The sequence below is a fragment of the Mustelus asterias genome, chromosome 12, assembly GCF_964213995.1.
Source record: "Mustelus asterias chromosome 12, sMusAst1.hap1.1, whole genome shotgun sequence".
Classification (NCBI taxonomy): Eukaryota; Metazoa; Chordata; class Chondrichthyes; order Carcharhiniformes; family Triakidae; genus Mustelus; species Mustelus asterias.
This window is the reverse complement of record NC_135812.1, coordinates 13278209-13293845: the sequence shown is the minus strand read 5'-3', so window position 1 is coordinate 13293845 and position 15637 is coordinate 13278209. Positions and strand designations below refer to the sequence as shown.

Below are 15637 nucleotides of genomic sequence, written 5' to 3'. Positions count from 1 at the left end.
CCTGGGTCAGAAAGCCATGGGCTTAAAAGTCCCACTCCAGACCCGAGCACTAAATCTAGGTTGACACTGCAGTGCAGTGTGGAGGGAGTGCTGCACTGTCAGCAGACTTGCCATCTTATGAATGAGACATTTAGGCATCCGTGAAAGATCCCATGGTACCACTTTGAAGAGAAGCAGAATCATTGTCCCTGGTGAGCTGGCCAACATTTATCTCTCAACCAACACCGCCAAGACAGAGTACCTTTGTGTGGGGCTTTGCTGTGCTCATATTGGCTGCCATGCTTCCTACACTGCAACAGTTACAAGACTTCAAAAAGTGCTTAATTGGCTGTAAACCATTTTGGTATGTCCGGAGATCATGAAAGGCATGATCACAAGTCTGGTCTTCCCCTCCCCTAGAAACAAGACTTCCAAATTATTCACTAAAACATGCATCAGGTGAGTCCAGGGTGGGGCAACGCTCTGAAAGCTCGTGCTACCAAATAAACCTGTTGGACTTTAACCTGGTGTTGTGAGACTGCTTACTGTCCTACTCCAGTCCAACGCCGGCAACTCCACATCACTGCTAATTTGTGAGCAAGCTCCAGAAATGACCATGGCAGCTACTGAACTGTCAGAAAATTCCAAATGGTTCCTGCAGGTCCTTCAGGGGAACTGCTATACCTAGCAGTATGTGCTACCAAATAAACCTGTTGGACTTTAACCTGGTGTTGTTAAACTTCATACCTAGCAGGGCCAGGTATATAGAAAGAAAAGTTTCTAAATTTAGATCATCCACAACAAATGAAGTCATTATTGGAAGAAGTAGCATAAATGTTATTGGCACGGGGGGAGGAAGGGATTGCAGGCTTCACTGTGAACTGAATCAGCAGGAATTCCTCTTCCGCCTCTCACTCGTCACGCCTCTTGGAAAAAGAATGGCTCGCTGTCATTCATGACAGTCTGTCAATTGCTTCCAGCAATGAACTAGACCTCATCATGCCATGGGAATAAAGGAACGGAGAAGATGTTAGATTTGAGAATGCACTGTATAAGTTTAAAAATTTGTGTTTAATTGTGGAATTAGAAGGTCACGACAGCTTAACTGGGATTTGTATTGACTTCTATTCCAGAGTTTCTGTTCAGTAAAACGGAACAAAGATTGTCATAATTGTGTTTTTTTTGTTTTAAATACGAGTGGACCATTGTGACAAATATTGTAACCCAAGTCAGTCAGCTGTTTTAGGCATCTGAACTAACCAAATCAATGTACGGTTTGCAAACTTTACTAGAAATGAAATTTGCCTAATTGTGTTATCAAGAACATCTAGTGCACATTTTTGCTGAGTAATTAGAACACAGGGTAAAAAGAACCTTACAATGTTTCATCAGGTGTTAGGGGATATTGATCTGGTAGGATTCATTTAAACTTTTTTGTTGTGTGTTATTTAGTACCACAGTTGTGCACTTAGACAGGTACCACCGAGCCATTACAGTCCTTCTTTCCAGCTTGCCAATGGTACAATGGGTACAGTATGGCATAGCATGGTACACCAATACTAAATAAACAATATCTTCTCCAGAATTTACCATTGAAAACAGCGGCTTTTGCATCTTTTCAGAGCCACACTGTTTGTTAGTACCTGCTTATCATGTATCCAGTTTAGACAAAATCCACCCACACACAAGGTTCCAAACTGAAATACAAACTCAACATGAATACAGGCTTTTTGTTAGCCCTGACACTTGTCAAGATGCCCCAGCTTTAATATTCACCTCTAACTGGATAAACCCTTAATGCTTTGAGCTCATTATTTTCCTCATATTTACTTACTCTTTTTCCATCGTAACATACACTACAGCTTGTGCAGAGACAAAACAGTTGGGATCTGCTTGTCCATCTTCTCCACATATCTTAGCTGTAAAAAAAAAAAAGCCCATATGTTTATCCAAGGATTTCAGTACCGCACAGTGATACACCACAAGGAAACATTTCATAATTCTGCATCTAGAAGATACGTTCAAAAATAGACATTTGCTAAATTACGTTTAAAGGAGAAGAATTTAAAGATTTTTCAGGCTCTGGGACTAAGCAAACTGCAAGGCAGCACTAAGTAGAAATGAAAGTAAAATGCGTGTCCTTTTAATCTCTATTGGCAATTTTTGTGAGCTTTGGATATAAGCTTAAGTTAACACTCTGCCACCCAGTATCTTTTGCAAACTCAACATATAAAATTTTGGATAGGCACTCTTTAAAAACGAGAGCGTGTCTTTCTCAGATTCATCAATTAACTCAGTCAATTTACAGGTAGTGAAGTTCAAAATTCAAAATCCAGATGCAAGCAGAAAAGACTATTTTACCAATGTTTTGAACTGCACCGTTCAGCAAGAAGATCAAAGTTAAAACCTTCTGAAACATTTCAGTTCTGCGTATGGGGTGAGAAGAGAAGGGGTATAGATGAGGAAATTTCATCCAGCACAAAGGTCAATAACAGGGGACAATGATACAGAGTAATAATTAGAAGGGAGTTGAGGAGACATTTTTTTCATCCAGAGGATGGTGAAGATTTGGAACTCTGCCTGAAAGGGTGCTGGAAGGAGAAATCCTCCAAAAATACTTGGATACGCACTTGCAGTGCCGTAACTTCCTAGACTACGGACAAAGAACTGGAAGGTGGGATGAGGTTGGATAGCACTGTCTGTGCTTGCCGGACAATATTGGCCGCCTTGGCCTCCTTCTATGTCACAAATTTCTGTTCTTATCTGATCTATACCAAAGAACCAGCAGAACATGGAGACAGACAGCACACCTACACTCAGCATAGGTTGGATTTTACACAAGAAAAAAACCATAAAAGGTATACCTTAATGAAAAGTCATTCAATAAAGAAAGATACAAGGACACACAATATCTCTCATCTTAAACCCCCATTCCCACCCTTTAGATGCTATTCTTTCAGTTACTCACTCTTCTCTTTGGAATTTTCTCACTACTGCTTGCTGCTTCTCCATCCACCCAACCCTCCCCAAACCCACTATCAAAAACCTCCTAAAAACTCATTTCTTCAGCCATGTCGATGAGGATGCTTGGCGAATGCTTCTCAGTCACTCCACGTTACCCCAATTCAGAGCTACTGGTTACAAGTTGCCAGAAGATAAGCATCACGAGAATGCTTGAGGGCTGCACGGTAGCACAGTGGTTAGCGCCAGGGACCCGGGTTCAATTCCCGGCTTGGGTCACTGTCTGTGTGGAGTTTGCACGTTCTCCCCGTGTCTGCGTGGGTTTCCTCCGGATGCTCCAGTTTCCTCCCACATTCTGAAAGACGTGCTGGTTAGCTGCATTGACCCGAACAGGCGCTGGACTGGGGCGGCTAGGGGAATTTCACAGTAACTTCATTGCAGTGTTAATATAAGCCATTTCTTGTGACTAATAAATAAACTTTATGTGCAACACCCACCCTGGTGAGACACAATTAAAGGCCATTCTTGGGACATTGTGATCTGGAACAGACTGAAGCAGTTTTCAATAATATGGGAGAACTGAATAGAAACAGAGACATAGAAATATAAAAGGTAGGAGCAGGAGGCGGCCATTTGGCCCTTCGTGCATGCTCCGCCATTCATTAAGACCATGGCTGATCATGCAACTCAATAGCCTAATCCTGCTTTTTCCTCATAACCTTTGATCCCATTTGCCCCATGGGAATGAAGCAGGGACTGTGCAGGTAGTTTCCTTTTTAAGATTATAGGGCAATTAGTCTGTACTTCCCATTTTAAGAGAGACTGTCACCAAAATGACACTCAGCAGTTCAGTAGCACCTGACCATTGAGCTATTTCTATCAGGCACTAGCACATCTCCAGGAAACACATGGATAGGATTCACCTCATCTGTGAAGTCCTTCAGAATTGATATACCTAACACTCAAAAACTACTTTCACGTGTGATATGGTCACAATGGTAAGATATTAAAAGGCTATCTCTGCACATGGAATGACATCCGGGCAAGTTATGAATTCCATTTGAAAGAAGATTGATAATAGTTGGAAAGTTAACGGTATGGAAAATCTAGCATATCACACTTTTATTTGCTTAACCAGCATAATAGATTAAATGCCCTTTGAAGGCCAACTAATCCCATAACACCTCCCCATTCAAAAGAGCAATTCAGTCAGTTACTTACCTACTATGTCATTTCTCATTGCTTCTATAATTGGAATTGGTCTAGAAGCGTCTGGTGAAATGTATTTAGTAAATATATTAACTGCATCACGTTCTATACCTGCAAAGGTGAAAATAATCATGAATTTAACTGTTCAAAGTAAAACCCTTGGGTGCATTAACAAATGCATTACAACTTTTTCCCCCCACAAGCCTGTTAATAATGGTGATTGAAATATTATAAATTGAAGAACATGGAAAATGGAAAACCTATCGATCAGCAAGTCTCAAAAAATGCCATACTACAGAAAATTAATTTTGCACCGTGGGTCATGAGTGCACACCAGTTGTTATGCATCTTCTGTGAGCTGAATCTCATTAGTGGTACTATGCAATCGCAGCAAAAAAGGTGCAAGAACAGTTGCTGCCAAACATTTTGCAGTACTTCCCAAAATAAACTGCCAGACCAAATTATTTTAAAGCAAATTGTGCAAAAGCTGTCACTGAAGTTTATTGTTGAAGGTATGGAACATTTTGTTATGGGCACATTTTTCTTTCTCAATTCTCAAAGCAATTTTAGATGATTTGGACCTGGGCTGTCCTGTTGTAAAATCAGATGATTTATATTGTACATTAAACGTGGCACAGTGTACATGCAAAAAAATTAAAGACTAGATTCAAAAGGCTTTAAAAAAGCCCTTTTTCTGTGCCCTCCTGTAAACTGGGGATGAAGAGACTGCAACTCATTTGTACAAATAGGAGATTGAAGGTTGAATTGCATGTGAGACTGGAGGTTTGCAAGTGATGGCACATAATGTACCTTACACTATGGGTTAAGTAATAATTTAATATGCTTCATATATCATATAAAGCAATTCCCCCATTCCTCCAAATCTATCTCTGACAAGACCATGGCCCTAGATATCAAAATCTGTGCAGGAAATGTAAGAGGCTTTTACTGATTTTGTGCTTGGAGAACTTTCAAATATTAAAATTAGTTTCATAGTTATAAAACTATGGTGTTTTATAAACTTGAGGACACTGCAAACACTTCCTTAAGCAAGTCCTTCTTCGATTCCAAAACACGAATACAAGCTACATTGTACACAAGTTATAGATCATAGAATCATACAGTGCAGAGAGAGGCCATTTGGCCCATCGAGTCTGCACCGATCACAATCCCACCCAGGCCCTATCCCCCACAACCCCATTCATTTACCCTAGCTAGACCCCTGACACTAAGCGGCAATTTAGCACGGCCAATTCACCTAACCCGGACTGTGGGAGGAAACCGGAGCACCCGGAGGAAAACCACATAGACACGGGGAGAATGGGCAACACAGACAGTGACCCAAGCCGGGAATTGAACCCAGGTCCCTGGCGCTGTGAGGCAGCAGTGCTAACCACTATGCCGCCCATTATGTGGGGGAAATTAAAATTGATGGGGAGAGGGGAGAAAAAGAAGAGGATGCATTAAATTTAAACAATCCCAGAATTTGCTTAAGTTTAAGAATTGGAGAATCCTGAAGTTTGCAATAACAAAGTCTGTGGCTTTTCATTGAACTCTGCAGTAATTTTAAAAGACATCAAATTAAATCGAATGACTGTATGCACAAATCTGAACATGTATTCAAAACAAGAGCCTGCACCATTTTGAAGAATTGAAGTCAATAGCATTTTCAGTAGCATAACACTTGGAAGAAAAATGGACCTTTACTCAACAAGTACACAAAGGGATTACACTATCGAGTAAACTTCCAACTTGTCAAATTCTGCTCTCTCTCAATGGATTTAATATTAATGATGTTTGTTAGACTTTTATCAGGTTTCCTACATATGTGAACACGGAATTCACATGCAGAATTTAAGTACTTGTTCAATTTTGGGATTTCCTGCCTGAAAAGTGCACTGAATTTATTCAATAATTTGAAGCACAATGTTTATGCCACGAGTTATAGCTTTCCCACAGGAACTGTGACTTTTATAACTTCATTGGTAATTCAACCAAATAAAGTTGGGAGAGAAATGAAAACAGAAAACTCCATTTACTTTGTATTTCTAAGAGTATCACTTGATGTTGCTAAATTGTCTAAATCACATCACTGGACAAATTATTTCCAAATTAACTAACTTATAAAAAGAGGAATATATCAGCTTCTCAACACCAGAAACTTTAGTTATCGGTTTATCAATTTTCAGTGATGCTGGTTGAGGAAGAAACTCTGGTAAATCATTGAGAATACTCCAAGGTTTTCTGGTAGTCTAGACAGAGTGAGGAATGTGGGTCAAGATGCTCAAGAAACTTCTCGTTCTTCAAGCAGATCCGCAGAATTAACTAAACAGGGACATTGCACTATTGTTTACTATCTCATCTAAAGGATAGTACCACCAACAGCACAGCACTCTCTCATTACTGCAGTGGAATGCCAATTCAGGATTGTGGACATGAATTTTGGCATCAAAACCGAAACCCCCATCTCCTGACATGGTGGTGGATGCTACCAATTTGTCCATACAGCGTTCATTCTTTGTAATCTGGATAGTTTGAACAGGAGCAAGCCAGATTGCTACAAACATATATTAACCACTTTGTATTTGCTACAGAGTTCTCCGCAAGAAAGATGAAACCATGGGAGTCTCAAAACCAGAGCTCATTTCAAGAGTTTTTCATTCAAAGTTTACAGAGTCGCATCTTACTCAGTGATAAAATGGGGGTTTAATTTCAAAATGTGCATTTTACTTTTCAAAGGAGAAAACTGTCAGCAACATAATAAAATGTATTCCACTGGTACTAAATTATCAGTCGGCTTTTTCACGTTGAAATGCGTATCCTTGCCCTTGCAGCAAACCACCCAGCTGCCCCCCCCCAAAAAAAAGCATTCTTAAAAATTTAGTTTTCTCTCTTATCACCAGCCTAGTAGAGACCAGGAATGGAAATTGGGATGCCTTGTTCTGTCTAGCTCAATTGCTTGTGAATCAACTCATTAAGCTATTGGGGGAGAGCATTTTTCTTTGAATGTTAATCATTGTTTGTCCACAGTCTAGTTAATAGCATTTTCAGTAGCATAACACTTGGAAGAAAAATGGACCTTTACTCAACAAGTACACAAAGGGATTACACTATCGAGTAAACTTCCAACTTATCAGATTCTGCTCTCTCTCAATGAATTTAATATTTATTATGTTTGTTGGACTTTTATCAGGTTTTTACCAGCTAGCAATGATTTAGGGAACCTCTCAATGCCAACAACAAAGTAAATCCTAATATCACAGATTAAACGCATCATAGAAAGGGAAATGGTGATTATCTCTGAAGGAAAACGATAAGATAGAAGTAGGCTTACTTTTCATCAGTTTCCCCGATAAGCCTTTCATCCCCGTTTGGTGTGGATGCCCTTTCAATGCAGGTTTTAGAGATTCTTGACTGGTGGCCACTGTATGAACAGTTACTGTTCTTGATGTCCCAACAAGCAATGGATTTAGATCACTGCCGTCCTGATTTAATGAGTGGTTTGGAGACTTTTTATTTCGCCCAACGCTGTTCAGGCCCATGGGGTCTGGAACACTAAGTTTATCACCGCTAGAAACCAAATTGTCCTTCGCCTCCAGGTCAGATGATGTGCTGGAGCCACACGATACCGGCACATCAGCATCACAATGTCTGTTTGCTGGAGAAGCAGGTTCCGCGAGAGAGCTGTGCTTTACCGTGTTCAGACTGTGGGCTCTGATGCGAGACCAGCTTGTGGAGCGGAAACTTTCTGCTTCCAACCAGAATTTGACTAAGTGTCCAACTCCTTGCATCTCCATGAACTGGATGATGTACGGGAGAGCAGTGCTGTCCTGCAGGACTTGTTCGAGAGTCTTTGAGAGCCTGGAGTTAGTCTCTTCAGCTTTATAATTCAGGCAAGAATGACCTATTTAAAAACAAAAACATGAAAAGTAGGATGGAATCTTTTAAATTCAGTACAGTGGCTTATTTGCACCAAGTGATACGTCAAACCAGAGCACACCACAGGAGGAATACATTTCTGCTTCAATACATATGTTGAGTTATAATGCTATTAATAGTCAATATTGTTCTAAATCTGTTGAAAAATAACACTCTTACCTACCTGCGAAATGGTTCCAATCAATTATTGTTGGGTGTAGTACAGCCACCACTACCCAGGGTGGAATAAACCAATTATATATACTTTTAAGAAGTAAAGCCAATTTTTTTTAAAAATGCAGCATTTGTAGGATGTTCCTGCTAGCATTATGTTATTCTGTCGTGCACTGGTAGGATATGTCGCACACCTGCCACATTGCAGATTACCCAACTCAGCCAAGCCCTTGGGGAAAACCGCAAAAATGGAGGTGGCACATTTCCCAAGCACCAAATGTGGCAAATCCATTTACAACCCACGATGTTATTTTCTTTACTGTAGGTCCAGACAGCAACTTTCATCCAGTAATTCTTCAATGTCTGACCTTGCAAGGACCTCACTGCATACTTCACTGCAGACAGCTGTCTACTTGCGCCTCCCATTGCAAAAGGTACACATACATCAGTTATGCAAACAGCTGTTTGCAATGAAGCACAAAAGTGTGTTTTCTCGAAATGCAGAGAATGCAACACAAATGGGGAAAAATGCTGCTAGTTCACACTGGATGTACTGCTACAAGGTCCTTGAGCATACAAAATTATGCACAATGTCAGACACTATTGGGTAAAGGTACGAAGTGACACATTTGTTTGGCCCATCATGAAACTCTTTTCAAATAAATATGCAGAACTTGGAATGCCATGAATTTTCACCAAATTGTTTTATCTTCTGAGGAAGTCAGATATACACCATCAAAAGTCTCCAAAATTGCTCTTGATTTCCCAAGGGCAATGAAAACAAAAGAAATTCTAGGATATCAATTTAACATTAGAATATGCATTATTCAGCAGGCCCCTCCTGTAGTCATTTCCATGACTCACAAAGTTGGACCCACCATGATCTGCTACATAATTCAAAATGTATTAAATACTACTTCTAGAAGGGAACCTTAAGAATATTTGATATTGCATTTCTTAGAGGTAATATAATTAAAATTCTAGCCAAAGAAATCCACCTTTTGAATTCTGCTAGCTTCTTCATAAATAACTCATTTGCAGTTTAGGATTAAATCTTGTTCACTGTACATAACGTATCCTGCTGATATAGCATAACTAGAGAGAAAAATACTGCATAAAAACTATCTACTGGTTGTGGCTCCTTCTCTTCTATTTTCAATAAATAAATTACTCATCACCAGGTATTTTAAAATTGCTACAGCTACCTCGCAGGCAAGAGACCATGATTATGATTGGCTCTGCATTTGCTGCCTCAGTGTCAAGGACCCGGGTATGATTCCCGGCTTGGGGCACTGTCTGTGCAGAGTTTGCACGTTCTCCCAATGTCTGCGTGGCTTTCCTCTGGGTGCTCTGGTTTCCTCCCATAGTCCGAAAGTGCTGGTTAGGTGCATCGGCCATGCTAAATTCAAAAGTGACATTTGTGCAAGTGTTGATTTTTGTGCGTTTCATTTATTTTATTGGGGGGGGGTTTCAGTGAAGGCTTTGACCTTTTGTCCTTGGGTGTTGGAAGCTCTTCAGTGGTGGTTTGTTCCCCGTGATGGGGCTCCAGTGCCTAACATCAGGAACTTTAACTTCAATTAATGAAAACTGTTCCCAACAAGGACAAAGCCATTAGAAGTATTCCAGGTACGACTCCGTAATGTTGAGAGATATAGCAGTATCACTGATGTTATCCTGTGTTTACTCTAAAGCTATTGTAGCCCCAGACATTTTCTGGCTGCTTTGTATAGGTTAACAATGATCTTAATCTCGGATTCATTTGTGAATGAACGAAAAAGGTTAGTTAATTACACGTCAACAATAACGTTATATTTTTTGGCATCTTCAATGTAGTAAATCTTTCTGCTTCACAGGAACATTACCAAATTAAAATTTGAGATTAGGCCACAGAAGACGACATAGGACAGGCGACCAGAAACTTGGTCAAAAGGAGCGTCTTAAAGGAGTGGGAGGTAGGGTGGTGGTGAGGTCCGCTGATAAAACGCCAAATCTTCAGGCATAGGCAGCTGAAAGCAGAGCTGCCAGACATCATCTTTCAGTGCACATAACAAAGGTAGCAGTGCAAATTGATCCTGTCAATACTGCAAACTCAGAAGTGCTAAGATGATATACTTCAGGATTTGAAAATAAACACGAAGAGAAAAAACAGCTTTAATTTGAAGTTTGTGATAGTTTGTGGACGTTTAGATTTATCCTGCCATATATACCAAAGTATTTATTATTTATTAGTGTCACAAATAGGCTTACATGAACACTGCAATTAAGTTACTGTCAAAATCCCCTAGTCGTCACACTCCAGCACCTGTTCGGGTACACTGAGGGAAAATTTAGCATGGCCAATGCACCCAACCAGCATGTCTTTCAGACTGTAGGAGGAAACTGGAGTACCCAGAGGAAACCCATCAGACACAGGCAGACTCAGACAGTGACCCAAGCCGGGAATCGAACCCGGGTCACTGGCGCTATGAGGCAGCAGAGCTAACCACTGTGCCATCGTGCTGTCTTGGACATGAAGACTAACTAGGCGTTTATTGCAAGTCTTCAGCAGTTAATGTTGATGCAATAAAAATTCTATTAAGTTGGAAGGCAGCCACACACACTATAGCGATATCACATTGATAAAGTCAAGGTGGCAACTTGTAAATGGGCTCACTAAGATTATAATGAGATAGTTAGTGGTGCAGTCACCCAACTCAGATACAAGAGATCTATGATACAAAAATGACATTAACTACTATGTCAAAAAGAGTTCTAAATGCTTTCAAATACTGATGGGATTTTTCCCTCGTTCTACATTGTCTCTTCAATTTTTAATCCTCATACTTAGTTGAATAAATATAAAAATCAAATTTACAATTTAATTCCATAGCATCAGGAGAATGTCTGGCTTTTGACTATAGACTCCCAATTGCCGAACCATTTTAAAACATTTACAATGTTGGGACTATGGCAAATATAACACTCAATGATACAATAATAGAACAGAAACTTCAGGAGGTTTTTACACAGTGTGGTGGGGGCCAGGAATGCACTGCCGAGTGAGGTGGTTGAGGCAGACGCATTAACAGCATTTAAGACCTATCTTGCTAGACACATGAACAGACAGGGAATAGAGGGATACAGGCGGGTGGTCTAGATAGGACAATGCGATCGGCGCAGACTTGGAGAGCCGAAGAGCCTGTTCCTGCGCTGTACTGTTCTTTGCTCTTTGCCACATGCAGCCTCTCGATCCATATCTAAGGATGTCTTATGTTTGATTATCATTTTATTGCACATCTAGGGTTCAAATTAACAAATTCTACCCTTACCCAAGTCTCCAAAGTGAGCAGCTTCCATGTGAATCGGCTGTTGGTTAAGAACTGCTGTTCTGCCACGTGCAAAGGAGTCCATGTTGGCAGAGATAGCATTGATCGCCACGTTGCTTGGTCCTGCAGCTTCCAGGAGTGCATGGTTCCTGCTTGGTGATGGGGTTGCAACAGGACTGGTGGCTGGGACTGCAAAAAAAAAGAAAGCATTCAGAGAATTACTTTGACGGAAGCCTAACCTGAATGACAATTAGAATGAATTATGGCAAAATTATGGGATCCATTTGAAAGATAACGAGTGATGGATAGATGGCATGCGGCCAGGATCTTGCCATCTTGCTTCTATGGTTCTGAACTTAAGGTCTTGAAAATTCTTATACTTGTTGAGCAAAGAGGATGAAGGCTCTTTTTCAAAGATCCTAAATAGAGTACACTTTGGAAGTCTTTGCCCTGTTCCTGAAAGCGGAGTTCCCCCAGCATAAGGCTTTCACTAACACAAATTAGTTTAAAATATTAAGCATACACTACATTTCTAGGGGAAAAAACAATGAGCAAAATATCAAAAGAGGAGCTCTTAATTGCAGGACATGCTGAGCAAAACCCACGACAGGTTCAATATCTCTCATTACATGATCATGTACTTAATATCAATTAACTAAAATGACAATTTCTTAACCTAATTACATCCATTCTAATTTGATTGCATGGTCTCCCCATTAGAAGGTGGTATCTGCACTTCAGTAAGGAATAGCCAAAGTTCACTAACACTTAATGCCAAAACTTACAGGTAGCGACAATAAAACTCCCATTGGGAACTGCACAGAGTTGCCCATCACCACTGTAACTTAATCCATATTTATCTTAGTCCAAAAAGCAACAAACAAGCTGGGAAAAACGAATTGAGTCTAATCCTCCAATTCACATAACAATCCCCCATTACAATCTACATATTTGCTGAATCATAAAACTTCAAGAGTCATTTTTTTAAACTATTAAGTATTGAAAAAAATGCACCTTTTGTGCACAGCGATATATCACTTTGGTGTCTACATTGTTTAAAGTTTATTTATTAATACCACAAATAGGCTTACATTAACACCGTAATGAAGTAACTGTGCAAATCCCTTAGTCACCACATTCCGGTGCCTGTTCGGGTACATGGAGGGAGAATTTAGCATGGCCAATGCACCTAACCTACACATCTTTCGGACTGTGGGAGGAAACTGGAGCACCTGGAGGAAACCCACGCAGTCGCGGGAAGAATGTGCAGACTCCACACAGTCACCCAAACCGGGAATCAAACCCGGGTCCCTGGCACCGTGAGACAGCAGTGCTAACTACTGTGTCGCCACCTCAACAACGATCCCTTACTGTACTACAAAAGGAGATAGTCATCACCAAAAGTAACAAGTTACACAAATTAAAACACACGAATCATAAGAACACTGAAAACAAATCGTTATGGACAAGAACAATTCAGACAATAGGAGAATAACTTTACTAATGCAAGCTCCTAGAAATAGGGAGAATCCACAGTCACACAATACGGTTCAGTCTTCACCATTAGTACACAGGAACTGGCCATTGCCAATGTGTGTGTGTGTGAAGCCTTGTTAAATGCCAAGATCTGCGTCATTCAACTGAACAAGTGCTTTATGTTTTTTTTAATGTCATCAGTGTTCCAGTGAACAATGCCTTTATTTTGTGTAATGGTAGTAATTACTGTTATAACTCTTACAAAATGCTAAAACAATGAAAATGTATTCCATTTAAATAGATTTCATGCTGTTTAAATAATTGTGCATAGGTTGCCTTAGACTCATTATTGAAGGAAATAGAGATACTAACACTGGAATTAAATCACTAAGGATGTGCATTTAAGGTCAATTATTTTTAAATCATTAAAAAAAGCACAATGATAAATGAAGTTATTCAGGTCTTTGTATTACATAATTATATGAGTAGTCAAAAGTGGCGGCACGGTGGCACAGTGGTTAGCGCTGCTGCCTCACAGCGCCAGGGACCTGGGTTTGATTCCCAGATTGGGTCACTGTCTGTGTGGAGTTTGCACATTCTCCCCGTGTCTGCGTGGGTTTCCTCCGGGTGTTCCGGTTTCCTCCCACAGTCCAAAGATGTGCGGGTTAGGTGGATTGGCCGTGCTAAATTGCCCCTTAGTGTCGGGGGACTAACTCGGGTAAACATATGGGGTTATGGGGATAGGGTCTGGGTGGAATTGTGGTCGATGCAGACACAATGGGCCAAATGGCCTCCTTCTGCACTGTAGGATTCTATTATTCTATGTTAGAAATTGAGTACAGAAGTAAAGATTTCAGTGTGCTTGAATATTTGAAAAATCATTGAAATCACAGAATCTCCATTTATAAAAACCTCTTTAGGCCCCAAATTTAATCACCATGTTAATATTGGCAGTAGTTTCCACTTGGGTTCGATTGCCTCAAGAAGCTCACATTTACAAAAGTATAGCTGACATTAACGGAGCCTGCGCGAGATCCTTACTGCTTCGCCCTTCCACTCCAAACGGCCCAATTTTCATTCTTTTTTTGCAAACTCTGTACTGTCCCCTTTATTACTGTTTTATTTCTATGGTGCCTTTAGAGTGGAACAGTGTCAGCTCTCTTCACAGAGACAAAAAGAAAGAAATATTGAAGCTGAGATGAGGAGCAATTCGGAAGAATGAGCAAAATCTTGACTTGGAGAAGGAGTTTTATAAAGGATTTGAGGGAGGGGGAAGCAGAGAAACCAAGGGATTTAAACAAAATTGCAGATTGTGGAGACAAGGCAGTTGAAGTTGTGTGTGTTCGGATTTAGAATTCATCCAATAATGCACTAGCCCTTTGCAAACCTCCAAGCCATCAAACGTTTTTTAAAAAGACAATGTAAAATTAATAAATACCAACAACCTGCATTTAATAACATCCCAAGACACTGAAGTCTTTTAATGAACCACTAGGATTGAAATGGCCTGGATTCACATCACCTGCTAGGTTTCAAATCCCTGATGGCCTGGTTTCTCCCCAACTTCCTCCAGGCCTTCAATCCTCAAGACGTCTCTGTACTTTTCTAGTTATAGCCTAAATCACAACTGATTTTATTCACTCCACCACTGGTCGCCATGCAGTTAACAGCCAAGGAGCTAAGTTCTAGAATTCTCTTCGTGAACCTTGCCACTAATCTCTCCTTGTTTAAAATGCTCCTTAAACCAACCTCCCCAAGTAAGATTCGTCACATGACCCAGTATCTCTCACTAAATGGCTCTAAAATATCAAATTTTTGCTTGATAATCTCTCCTGCGGAGCACCTTGGGATGTGTTATATTGGGTCGAAGGTTCCATGGAGTGACAATCACAGACGGATTGCCACTCCGCTCATTATTACTTACCTTCAACTGGAGCTGCACATTTCTTGTCCAGACATCCTGATTAGGTCTGATGAGAAATGTGGGGCATACCTGCTCCTGGAGTCCTTCAATGCAACCCACGGAAAGCAACCGGCCCAGATGAGCACTCAGGTCCTGTGCGGACCAGCTGGTGGGGATATTCACAGACATCTTCAACCTCTCTTTACACCAATCTGAGGTCCCTATCTGCTTCAAGAAGATGACCATCATCCCGGTACCAAAGAAAAGCCAGGCAGCATGCATTAATCCCTATCGGGCGGTGGCTCTGACATCCATCATTATGAAGTGCTTCGAAAGGTTAGTCATGGCACATATCAATTCCCACCTCCCAGGCTGCCTGGATCCACTACAGTTCGCCTATCACCGCAACAGGTCCACAGCAGACGCCATCTTCCTGGCCCTACACTCAACCCTGGAACATCTAGATAACAAGGACACCTATGTCAGACTCCTATTCATAGACTACAGCTCAGCCTTTAACACCATTATTCCTACGAGACTCATCTCCAAATTTCACGGCCTGGGGCTTGGCTCCTCCCTCTGCAACTGGATCCTAGACTTTCTAACCCACAGACCGCAGTCAGTAAGGATAGACAACAACACCTCCTCCGCGATCATCCTCACACTGGTGCTCCGCAAGGCTGTGTCCTCAGCCCATAGAAACATAGAAGAT

The 15637-nt window shown here is 40.8% G+C and overlaps 1 protein-coding gene across 4 annotated transcripts in view; it reads right to left on the bottom strand.

The window, feature by feature from the left end:
• akap10 (A kinase (PRKA) anchor protein 10) overlaps positions 1-15637 on the bottom strand; it is a 95635-nt gene that overhangs the window by 37424 nt on the left and 42574 nt on the right. For all 4 annotated transcript variants that reach the window (XM_078224771.1, XM_078224769.1, XM_078224770.1 and 1 more), the window contains 4 exons: positions 11550-11735; positions 7484-8053; positions 4162-4260; positions 1814-1898 (listed from right to left, as the gene is read on the bottom strand). In XM_078224771.1, the coding sequence (XP_078080897.1) occupies positions 1814-1898; positions 4162-4260; positions 7484-8053; positions 11550-11735 (940 nt within the window). The remainder of the gene's footprint in view (positions 1-1813; positions 1899-4161; positions 4261-7483; positions 8054-11549; positions 11736-15637) is intronic.